Source organism: Mytilus galloprovincialis, chromosome 3 (genome assembly GCF_965363235.1).
Source record: "Mytilus galloprovincialis chromosome 3, xbMytGall1.hap1.1, whole genome shotgun sequence".
In the NCBI taxonomy this organism is placed as follows: domain Eukaryota; kingdom Metazoa; phylum Mollusca; class Bivalvia; order Mytilida; family Mytilidae; genus Mytilus; species Mytilus galloprovincialis.
The window spans coordinates 27501217-27514364 of record NC_134840.1 but is presented as its reverse complement, the minus strand read 5'-3'; the positions used below and the strand labels follow the sequence as shown (position 1 = coordinate 27514364).

At 31.3% G+C, this 13148-nt stretch overlaps 1 protein-coding gene across 1 annotated transcript in view; it reads right to left on the bottom strand.

Moving 5' to 3' along the window:
- LOC143067590 (uncharacterized) overlaps positions 1–12137 on the bottom strand; it is a 35933-nt gene extending 23796 nt beyond the window's left edge. The window contains exons 1-2 of the mRNA XM_076240941.1: positions 12004–12137; positions 511–576 (exon numbers count right to left, since the gene is read on the bottom strand). Of these exons, the coding sequence (XP_076097056.1) occupies positions 511–576; positions 12004–12087 (150 nt within the window). The 5' untranslated portion in view covers positions 12088–12137. The remainder of the gene's footprint in view (positions 1–510; positions 577–12003) is intronic.
- Positions 12138–13148: the final 1011 nt, after the last annotated feature.

Below are 13148 nucleotides of genomic sequence, written 5' to 3'. Positions count from 1 at the left end.
TGAAATATCGGTAACAGTAAGTAAAACTGTTTCATATGGAGACTTCAATGTCAGTTGTGTGACAGTTTGATAAGTTTAGAATACCTGGGTTGCATGGATGGTGTAGGAATGTTTGGGAGAATTAGTAAAGGTTGAATTGACAAAAAGGTATTTACCTATAAAAAGTTTAGATGTCGTGTTTTTATCAAAAACACCAATTGAAAATTGTTGCTCGTCTAACGTGCAGTGTCATCCAAATGATTGGAATAAGACTTTTGGAAAAATGATAATAATTCCAAAGGATTCTAGTTTCTAGTAACCGGATATGTCATTGATAATCGTTTTGTATTAGTTATTGTGCTCATCGCGTGATTGTTGATTGTTTTGTATCTGTAGTTCTTTTCTCATCGTATCATTGTTAATCATCCGTGTTATTGTTTTTTGTGTATAGTTCTTGTATTCGATATTTCATTGTTGATCGTTTTGTAGTACTCTGATAAAATTGACTATATCTAAAGAAGCATATCTTACAGTTTTTATACAGTAAACATCTTCTTTTGAACTCACAACTCTTAGGGCTGAGTCTTTATTTTTTTCCTGAAAAATACATTTACACTTATTGAAATATCCGTACCAGCAATTATTAGTGTACATAGTTGATATTAATTATAAAATCATGATTTATATACGACACCATTATTAACCAAAGAAAACAGTAAATATATGTATCAATACATATCTCAAATACCAGACATCATTCAAAAAAGACTAATCAGTGACACTCGAATAAAAAAAAAACAGTAAAAAGGCCAAATAAAGTTCGAAGTTGAAGAACATTGAGAACCTAAAATTCCTAAATGTTTTGCCAAATACAGCAAAGGTAATCTATCCTAAAATAGAAATCTTTAGCATATCAATCAATGAATCCTATCAATCTATTCTGATTTTACTAAAGAAAACGTGAATGTAATACAAATTAAAAACCGAACCACGCTTGTATTATTCTACAATTCCAAAGTTTACGTAACTTCAATATTTATAACGGAACTGCGTATTTATGTATCCCAAATGAAAACTGAAACTAACACACCAAAGTGCGGTGACTAGACCACTCGACCACATTGGCTTCACAAAAATAAAGCTTTCGTTGGCCGGGTGTTACCTTTCCTCGTCAAATTTAATCTAGCGTCGTAAAAAACAAATTATTTGAGAAAGCAAATTTACAGATCTAACATTGTTTGGCTGATGTTTAGACGAGTTGTATAAACAGAATGTACACAGCCATGTATCGCCATCACTGCTGGTGATCCGATGGATAAATCTGTTGTAGAGTTGTCACTGGTTCAGACCATGGAAGTATTATATTGACGTCAATATAATACTTCCATGTTCAGACGTACTTATATATATATATATATATTTATGAAGCCCAGGTGGTCGTGTGGTCTAGCTCGCCGGTTACAGTGCAGGCGATCTGGTGTCACGATATATCAGTAGCATAGGTTCGAATCCCGGCGAGGGAAGAACAAAAAATTTGCAAAAGCAAATTTACAGATCTAACATTGTTGGGTTGACGAGTTGTATATATATATCTAATTCGTTGTCAATTTATCCCTTTTTGTTCCCATTGTATAAAAAAAAAATCAACATGTGGTTCGTTTGATCTCAGTTTTTCATTTCTTAAAATCCGATTATGGCGTCGAATTTTCTTGCTTCCTCTGAATTTCCTATTGACGGCATGAAAAAAGGCGACCATGCCTGATGACGTTCCATAGAAAGAACACATCGTTTTACAGATCATTCGAAAAGAAGGAATAAGTTCGCCTGCATATTGTTAGAAAAACATTAGATTAGAGAAACAGATGCCACCACCAAATCTCGTGTAATACGATATGTATCAACTCTCGACAGTTAAATTTAAAATATTTAAAACGCTTGGCGAGTCTCGCGTTTTTAATTTGAAAATTTTACTGTCTCGAGTGGATAAATATCGCATCACACTCGACGCAGTGGTAGAATATATATGTGTATATGTCTCTTGAGAAACTTAGTAAAATTTCAAAATTATCAAATTTTCTTCACATAAAAAAAACAAACAAAACTTTAAATAGAAACGACACAGTTGAGTATTTTGCAAAAAATAGATAATCGATGAATATAACAGTTTGCGAAAAAGAAAAAAAAATGAAATAATCTTGTTTTCAAAAAGCCTCTCAATTAAAATAAAACATGAATAAAATAAAATAAGAAAATGAAAAATAAATAAATAAAATTTAAAGTCATATGCAACGAGTGAGTGGTGAAAAATAATGTTTATCCAATTCTTAAACCAATGCATGTATATATCATAAACTTTGTCCTCTGTGCACGATTTTCCCATTTTTTACGCAAATATATCGTATAATCGTAATTTTTTTTTCTCTCTGTCTGTTTTGATTTAAAAAAAAATATGGCTGCTCATTAAATGCCGTGTTTTGAAACCGAAGTTTACCGATTGTCACCATATAGTAAACAAATAACAAAAAACATGGGTATTGAGCACGTGTTTAACATGTACAATCAGATAATTGTTTATTTTAATGACAGATCCATGCGTTTTGCGATTACCGGATTTTTACGAGGAGGGTTTCGTTCAGGTCACTATGCATACGGAAAATATGTCGGCGAATTGCTTCCTGGAAGGAAGCAATTAAAAATAAGTAAACTTCTTCTAAATGTTGACAAATTAAAGAATTTTCCTCAGAAAAAAGTATATGTACATAAGTTGTATAATGAAAACTATCCATTTAGTTATAAAAAACATATGCATAATTTTTTTAAATTTGAGGTTTCTTATGACTTTAACTTTGACTTTTACGGAAATATGCAATCAAGAATGCAAATTGCTTTTCAATAGGTGTATTGTTTATCTGTGTTTTCCATATATTTCCATTTTGTACTTCCACTTTTATTTATATATATGAATAATACATAAATCAAACATTTTTTCGCAATAATTTAATATCAATTCAATCGATTCATTTAACAGACAACTAATATGACTAATGATAAAACAATGGCATTCATTTATAAAAGTGTATTAATAATGCGTCAAGTAGTCAATCACGTTAATAAGTCCATGTTAGTATCTGTCTTTCAGCAGCTGGGGGCTGGTGTCTATAACTGTGTATCGTCGTCCTTTTCGTTAGCAGGCTGCCCCTGCTGCATACTGGATAATGGTACATTCTGATAGTGCTTGAGTAACTCGATGATCTTTTAGATATTGGGATGTGCATGGTGAAATCTCTTCTTAATTTTGTTGTGCGAACCTTCCAGGTGGTTGGTGATGCGGGTCCTTTGGTTAATTAGTGGTTCCATAAAAAGCGGTATATATCCTTCAACCTAAGACTCTCTGCATATAAGCACTAAATGATGTTGTCGCGGGTATGTTGTCAGTTGCACCAATGTCTTCTAAAGTTGTAAGCCAAACATCCTCAACAAGGAAGGGTGGAACGAGAGACAATACCGTGCCTTGTCGTATAGTCGAGTGATGTCTTCATTTGCTTTATAGTATAACCGTAGTCCTCATTTCTGTGCCTTCCGCGAAATACACTGGATAAAGTGAAAGAAGCAGCCTTTCACGGTTACCCCTGAAAATAGTGTCCCTGTTGCGTTATTGGTTTCTGTCTCGTAATCGATGAATACTGTTTTAAAGTGTAACTGATGAAGTTCAGCGATGTAACGTTTACGCTGAAGAAGCGTGAGTAGATGATATCGTCTTAGTAGTAGAACATACACTAGTTTGAACATAGAAGTTATTATAAATTGAAAGAAGAAAGTGTTACCTTGAATGCAGAATACTGTTCAAAGTATGTTATTTGTAAAGCTTGGCTACTGACGAATTGCATTTATAAAATATTTTTTAGAATAATTGTTTTTTTATATACAATTTCAGAACAAATAAAATTGAGAATGGAAATAGGGATTGTTTCAAAGAGACAAAAACCCGACCAAAGAGCAGAAAACAGCCGAAGGCCACCAATAGGTCTTCAACACAGCGAGAAAGTCCCGCACCCGAAGGCGGGCTTCAGCTGTATTCAAGAAAGACAGTAAATAAGGTGAAACAATGCATTCAAAATCATTATGTTTTATTACATTACTTTTACATTTTTTTCCTCAAAATTGTGTACCAACAATTTAAAAATTTTGTCGATAACTTAATAAAAAAATAATAGTTCTTTTGAATTTATTTTTTTGCATGAACCCCCTGAGGGGTTCATGCTTATATATTGGCGAATTTTGGATGTGTCTCGATATCTCTAGGCCGGAAGTCAGAATAAAATTCCGGAACGTCTCGAAAGTTTTCGGTCATTTATACAGGTCTTTACAGGTTGTTATCTACGTCTTTGATTTGGTCCCTTGATGGCCCTTGACGACGCAATTATATTTGTTTTAAAACGACCACTGTACACTGTGTGTGTATCTCGGTCAATTATAACGTGGAATTGTCTGTTGTCTCGATAACATGTAAACTAATTATGTTTGAAGATTTAACCACGGGATACTGTGTATTTCATCATAGACTTACGGGAGAAAACATTCTGATTAAAATATTAATATTAGATCGGAAAACAGAAAGATAATACTCTTATCAAAAGTATTTAATTCAATCGGAATCAAAGAAATATAAACAAAATATATACTGTATTTATGTTTCTGAAGAAACTAACAATGATTGAAATCAGAATATTTTCAGAGTTGCAATTAAGAAATAAATATTTTATATGACAAGATACTCTGCTTTGGTATTTTTAAATATTTATTTGTAAAGGAAACATAAAAATTAAATCTTTATTGCATCCTACAAAACATTTTTATAAACAATAATCATTATATTTCTACGTTAATATTTCATACAATTTTAGTATTTAGGTTTTGTGAGTAATTCTTATTTATTTTTTGGTATTGTAATATATCAATAACGGAAAGTAAGATACATTTATTAAATATTTAAATTTTAAACGGTCGTGAATAAAAATACTTGTGTGTTTTATTTGTTATTCTCGTGGGATTTTGTCTATGTGTGTTACATTTTAGTGTTATGTCGTTGTTATCCTCTTATATTTAATGTTTTCCCCTCGGTTTTAGTTTGTTACCCCGATTTTGTTATTTGTCCATGTATTTATGAGTTTTGAACAGCGGTATACTACTGTTGCCTTTATTCAATTCATAAAGCATGATTTTAAATCCTTGCAGCTCACAACAACCGTAAAAATAATTGACAATAATCACAACAAAACTTAATTACAACCATAATGTTGATTATTTTATACTGTTTAAGTATGGATTTAGAAGTCTTCGCTTATATTTTGTATAGTAATATATTCGCTCAGTGGAATGTTAGAATTTAAATAGATTCATTCGATAAATAAAATGTCCATCCGTAAATACTTGACGTTCGTGTTTATTGATATTATATATATTCAAAAGAATTTGAAAAAAAACCACTAACAAGAACGTTAGTTAATTAAAAAAAAAAATATTTTGTTTCAGTAGTTTAACCTAGCTTCATGCCACAGGTTTCACCGCATACAACATCTACCATGAGTAAAGACAGCTTCAAATACGAGTTGAGAATATAAAGGCATTCATGTAGGAAACAAAATATAGAGATATGATAGATAAAATAAATGCATCCAGAATTCCAGATTATAAAGCAAACTGAGCGCATAAACTTATATTGCGATGGTTTTGTGCATAAGTCATCCGGTTAGTAGAAATTAGGATTTGCCAAAGGGTTTTAATCGGAAAAAATATGTACATTCCCAAGTAATAAATAAAATAGTCGAGCTATTTCTTGAAATAATTAGTCAAATAGAAGCTGTAAATATATACTTTCAACTGGCTTCTTCTATTCACAGTCAGTTATTTCAACTTAAAAGCAAACACAAATTCAGCAACAATATTTTGGTGACCCGGTAGACAGCGGTCTTAGGTTCATGTATTGCTTTTTTTTTTTTTTTTAAAGAAAGCAACTTGTTTAAATATTTGTCGAATTCAAAACATTTTCCTAGTTAATTTATAAACTATTTTTGCACTTTCTCTATGATGTAATAGTAGAATTAGGAATCTTTCATAAATTTTACAGGTAAAATAAAGGTAACAAATATGAATCAACTTAAATTGTTAAAACAACAAAACACCCTTTATTTTTATAAACCTGCAATTAAATGTGGGCGAACAAGGATGACACCCATAGTTATCTTACATTTAATTGCTGGTTCTTAAAACAAAAAGTGTTTTGTTGTTTTTTATTATTATTATAGTTTATTTCTGATATTTATTTTTTACCTGTTTATTTTTTACCTCTGAAGTTTTGTAAAGGATACAACATCCTACTATTAAATTAAGGAAATTTAATAATGGGCAAAATATCTTATACATTCACCAGAAAAAATGAATTGAATTTGAAAAATATTAATAACAAAATAAACAGACACAGAAATTATTTTGACAAAATATAAAAAAATTCTGAAAAAATAGAAGAAGTCAAATAATGCAACTCTAGAATAAAATGAGTGCCATTTAAAGTTAATTTTCATTTATAACAAAAATTAAATTTTGACAGAATTATTGAATTCAATAATCGAGGTAGCTAGTTTTAAAGCAATTGTTATTGATAATTCCTGACTCTTTTGAGAGATGCTTGGCTTCTTACGCTCTAATATATTGATAAAGCCGACAATGTACCCCCTACAACAACTTTAACCGATAACTTGATATATTTTAGGGTTGAAGGATATATGACGCTGACTCGTTCAATGGCTCCTAAATTCTCTCTTTAAATGGTCACTTCAACATTCTTGTACCTACATATGATATTTTGTGTCCATCATATATTATGACCTTAATTTTGGTCTACTCTTTCCTATCATCTTAAAACAACAATGTACGAAACAATTTTTCTGATATGATATTTTCCTGAGCTCCTGCATCAAATGTAAAATCTACAGACTGTTAGTTAATATACATAGATTCCTTTAATTCCACACACTGTTGGATACTTCCAACACTTACAGTTCCAATAAAATGTTCATTTTCTCTGTCATAGAAATTGTTATCATACTGAATTGCATCTACTTTTTTCTGTTTTGACATGCAATATTTAGCAAAGTGGTGATTTGTTTTGCATGCGCACATTCTTTGTCTAACGCTGGCTTTCCTTTTACAATGTGTTCTTCCACAATTTGTAAAAAGAGACCGTCGTACAGCATGCACAGGTCTTTGATTTTTGTGATTTTCATTTTGCTAAATCTAGTTTAGCTGACATGTTTTACAGCGTTTTTTCTGTAGATTATAATGATTTTAGCTGCTGTGACCTTATCTGATGTGCATGACAAATGTATTTTGCTATTAATAATGTCAAATCTACTTCCCGTAGAAACCAGGCTTATATACAAAACAATATGAATCCTTATTAAGCCTCCAGAATAATGTTCAACCTTACATGGTTTAGCTTTATTCTTTAAATCTTAGACGTAACTGTCTATGTGTTCAATCACTTGACGTTAATCAACCAACAATCAATCAATGTTTTCATGTTGTTCTTGGTTTCAGGTAGAGAAAAGATGACCAATATTCGTGAGATTCTTTCTCGGCACACAGTAATCTAATCCTTGAACTAAGCTTTCAGTACATCAATTGTTTGTTTTTCATCCAGCACAATGTCAAACGTATTGTAAACACGTTGTGCTTCAGAGCTTTCGACATGCAGAAAAGTAGCCACTTGCTCCTTCTCTGACTTTTCTTCGATTCCTCTTGCGGTTAGATAAAGGTCGAATTATTCAATCCATTCTTTATAGTTTACGGTTAAATTTCCTTCCAAATCAAGTGTTCCTGGAGGCTTTGGTTGCTCCATTATTCAAGTTTTACATCTGACAACATGTGGTGTACGTCAATAGGACAACATATTTGACTGACTAACAAGAAGCTGTCAGAGTGACAGCAAACCGGATTTTCCTGCAGAGGTCGAACAGTTGAGCAAGTATGGACACAACATCTAAGCTTAAAATAGCTCTGAATTTGAATTGTGATTGATATTTGACACAGCATAGGTTTGGAACACAAACTGAATGTGGTCAAAGAACTGAAAAAATTGAAATTGGGCATTTACTTAATATGGTCCAATATCTAAAATATGAATATGTTGTTAGAATCAGCATATCAAAGAACCCCAAGAATTCGTTTTTTTTAAATCAAACAAACGTGTCATTTAGACCTCAATGTGGTAGTATCTAATTAATATCGAAAATAAATACAGGTTTAGATTCAGCATTTCAAAGTACCCTATATATATTCAATCTATGTTGGAATCAAACACAGTTTAATTTTGGACCCCGATTTGGACCAACTTGAAATCTGGGCTCAAAATCAGAATTCTAAATATATGTTTATTAATGGACAATATAAGCTTAGTTTTGAAAGGAGTTTGCTTCATCAAATATATAGCGTTCGAATCCCGGCGAGGGAAGAACAAAAAATTTGCGAAAGCAAATTTACAGATCTAACATTGTTTGGTTGATGTTTAAATGAGTTGTATATACATAATGTACACAGCCATGTATCACCATCATGCTGGTGATCCGATTGATAAATCTGTTGTAGAGTTGTCACTGATTCATACGTACTTATAATTATAATTATTTCTGTGACTGTATCTTACATTAATTTGTAGGATCCTTAACTATAGATAATTTAGCTGATCTGTAAAATTAACATTTTCATGCCTTATATATCATGTAGTACGACGAATGATTAAAAACTGACGTGGAAAGGTAACACCCGGCCACCGAAAGCTTTATTTTTATGAAGCCCAGGTGCTCGTGTGATCTAGCGCGCCGGTTACAGTGCAGGCGATTTGGTGTCACGATATCTCAGTAGTATGGACTCGAATTCCGGCGAGGGAAGAAAAAAAAATTTGCTTCGATCTAACATTGTTGGGTTGATGTTTAGACGACGTTCATCCTATATTGACTCTTAAAATTCAATAGTCTATCTAAAAATGAGGGTACTTTTTATTTGGCCTTCCAAATACCGTTTCGATCCCTAACATCACTGAAGAGACATTTATTGTCGAAATCCGGATCTGCTGTACTAAAAAAATATTGACACCGTATGTTAGTGGCATAACATCGTGGCCACAAGTTACTTTTTTTCTGTTTAGTATTAAATTTATATTAAGATCCATTTTGTTACATCTTGTGATCAATTTTATTTGGCAATCGCCAATGGCAGTCAGCAGGGTTAAAGAACATCAGTTGTTCGACCTGTTAGTCAAATGCGTTTTGTTTAAATATACTTTTTCACTTTTTTGGTCTTTTGGAAAATGTTGTTTGTGCTGTTTTAGACCCTTCTACAACGAAATTTGTTTTCCATGCACACGTATAAAAATTGCGGTTTTTATCCAACGCAATCATAGGTTTGAACGTAGTTTTCAATTTAGACTCGTATATATATATATAGCATTCAGAAAAGTAGTTTAAACAGAATTTAAAAAACAGAATCCATATACCTAAATTACTGGTTCATGAAAATAAGTTTTGAGTTATTTCCCTTTGAACATCAATTGTTCAACTAATAAAGCAAAAATACTTCTCTAAACTTAAATATGATATAGTTCTCTACAATTAGATATGATGATGTGACACAATGTATATCTATTTTCAAATAAAGATCAAATATGATTAATAGATCCAAATATCTTATCTTTCCTTTGTCACAAACTAATATAGATCTGCAAGTTATCTATCTATGTAATGCAATGGAATATATCCTTTCATAACAATAGATTAGTATCTCATTAAAGGAGTTCACTTCATCACATATATATATATATATAGCATTCAGAAAAGTAGTTTAAACAGAATAAGAAACATACCTACCACACATTTCTTCAAAAAAATTTACAAAAGAAAAGAAAAGGCAAAATGTATAATAATAAACAGTAAATTTCAAACTATATTTATACAGTCCTAAATATACAGAGCTTGTCATAAAAAACACTAGGGAAACACAAATGAATCTGTCACTCCAATTATATTTGTGATTGATAATTACCACATGCTTATCTTAAAAATCAAACTTTATATCTTTCATTTGTCACAAACTAATATCTGAAACTTATCTATCAATGACAAAAGATTTTTGTTATATGTATTTGATTTATTGCCCATATAAGTATACATAAGTATTTCAATAATTGAATTCTTGGGAAAGGTCTAATAACGCAACAACGGGAAAGGATAAAATCGTGAAAATTGAACTTGACCTTCATTTAGTCACAGGAAACAACATATCTTAATTTGAAAAAAATTCTTACACGCGTTTTCATGTTAATGAACGGACACTGTTACGCAGCCGCCTGCCGTATTCCCAAATCAATAACCAATTTTGCTTTCGAAAATCCGGTTAAAAATGCTTTAATGTCTCAGGGGGCTGTAATACTTCTTCTTATTTGTATAAGCTTCCTGTAGACAGGAACACCTCAAATAATATTAGGGTATAAGTGTAATTTGGTGATTTAGAAATGTTTTGTGTCAGACAACCATGTACAGCACACTATGTAGATGGTTTTAGTATATTCATTTAATGAATGTGACTTCAAAAGTTATATATACAGTTTTGGCTTTTATTTTGTTTAATATTACAAACCTAGCTTATTTACATGTACATGTATGTGTATTATGTATGGCAACAGCAATAGTATTATAAAAATAAGAGATACTCATAAGGGTTTGAATTACATAAAGAGTTTATGTTTTTTTTGTAAGTATGCATGTGTTGATAACTTAAAAAGCAGCTTTGGCTGATAATATATATTGGAATTGGTCTTGACTTCTTAAAATAGTGTTCAATGATTAACATTTAAAATATATCTCTTTCATTACCTACTGTTTAAGAATATGATTATACTCAATATGGCAAAAAATAAAATTATAATAAAATTATTCAAAATGTATATCGAATATTAAGATAATGTTGTGCCATATTTTAAAACATTTGACCTCTTTTAAAATACGCAGGATATCAATAATAATACCTAGTTATTCATAGAAAGTTAAAAAAAAAAAAAAAAAAAAAAAAACACCAAACATTTATCCTCATATCAAATAGAGAATATTAATGGTTTAAACTTTCTCTGTTTCACTTGGCCATTTGAATCAATGAAACTCTTATTACTGATATTGCATCCTAATTTATAGTTCATTGATATTATCGTGCTTGTAAACGGGTGGTTTGCGATTCTTCATGAAAATATTCTCGAAATATAAAATTCTAGGTCCACATTCGTATTCACTTTTTCATGAATACGTAATATTAGCTTTTATTTCAAAACTATTCATTAGTATATCTGTCACTATGTATAAATTCACATTAACATATCATTTGTTGTTTAATGCAACTCATAATTCTATTCTCTTGCCATGAAGTTGGTATAATAGGTTTTATACTTTTTCCTCTATCTTGGTTACGAGTTCACTGCTTATGTTGAAAATTCCTTTGAAATAGTTACAATCCAGTAGCAAACGGGTTATTTCCATCTTGTTACAACAGAATGTATTCCTGTTAGTTGGGTCAATAATATCATATTTCCTTTTGTCATCTCTATATAGTATTTCTATTTATACTGAGCACTGGACATAATGTAACCATATGCACTATGTCTTAATTTTCTGTATGGCACAATTGACATAACGGTTCTGCTATAAAGTGTGTAAACTTGTGTTTTTCTGAATGTAATATACATGATCAAGTTGTCATTCTGGCCTTGATAATAGCTTTTCTTAGCTCAAGTCTTGGTTGGTTTTTCAAATTTCAGACTTGTACAGTTTGTCCAATTTCTAGGCTTTCTATGTTTATATATTTTTGACTGGTTTTATTGATGGCTTCAGATTTTAATTTAGCGTTCCAAAATAGATTTATTTAAAATACATAATGCAAGCATAAAGATAAAGACAAGACATGACACTAACCCTTCTCACTTACCTTTGTTATGGATTGAAACATCCTTTTTGTATTCGTATCATCGTTATTGGCAACGACGAAATCCCTCTTTAAAATCAAAGTCATCAATAATCCAACGATTAAACATGACAGGAATATTTTCGTACCAGTCTTCATCTTCCTGAAATTTCAAAGTAATATCTTATTATCAATATTTTTTTGTACTTTTGTGTTCATTTTCCTATGGTATTATCTGTTCATACTAGATTCCATTGGTATTTTGGATTTCAATATGGAATAACTAGGAATACAGATAAACAAATCAAATGGCATAGGGTTGAGGGCATGTCTTTTAAAATTAAATCATCAACACTGACTTTTTGTGAGATTTGTATTTTATAGTTGTTGTCTCTAAAACGTTTCCTTGTACCGTATTGTTATTCATATTAACAATATCACAAAAACCAGTTGTTGGCATGACATGGGTTATGTTCTTCTCATATATGTTATGATGGTATGATACTAAACCCCTCATGGGAAGGATTGTGCCTGATATTCATATGATGAAGACATAATCTTTCAATTTAATTGAAGTCTGAAGCTGGCATGTCAGTTACCTGCTAGTAGACTGATGTTATTTATGTATTATTGTCATTTTGTTTATTTTCTTTGGTTACATCTTCTGACATCAGACTCCGACTTCTTTTGAACTGAATTTTAATGTGCGTATTGTTATTCGTTTACTTTTCTGCATTTGGGTAGCGGTATAGGGGGAGGGTTGAGATCTCATAAACATGTTTAACCCCGCCGCATTTTTGCGCCTGTCCCATGTCCGGAGCCTCTGGCCTTTGTTAGTCTTGTATTATTTTTAATTTTAATTTCTTGTATACAATTTGGAGTTTAGTATGGCGTTCATTATCACTGAACTAGTATATATATTTGTTTAGGGGCCAGCTGAAGGACGCCTCCGGGTGCGGGAATTTCTCGCTGCATTGAAAACCTTTCTTTTAAGTTTGTTTGGGGTTTGAGCGATCGCGATGAAGGTAAATCAAGAAAAGCTAAAATATAAATCAAATGCATACAAATTTTTACATCCAGGGTGTTACACGAATTGAAAATAAAGGTTAAATATGCTTTAAGCAGTGAAGCCCAATTTCCGTCTTCCGAATGTACTATCTTGTATATCC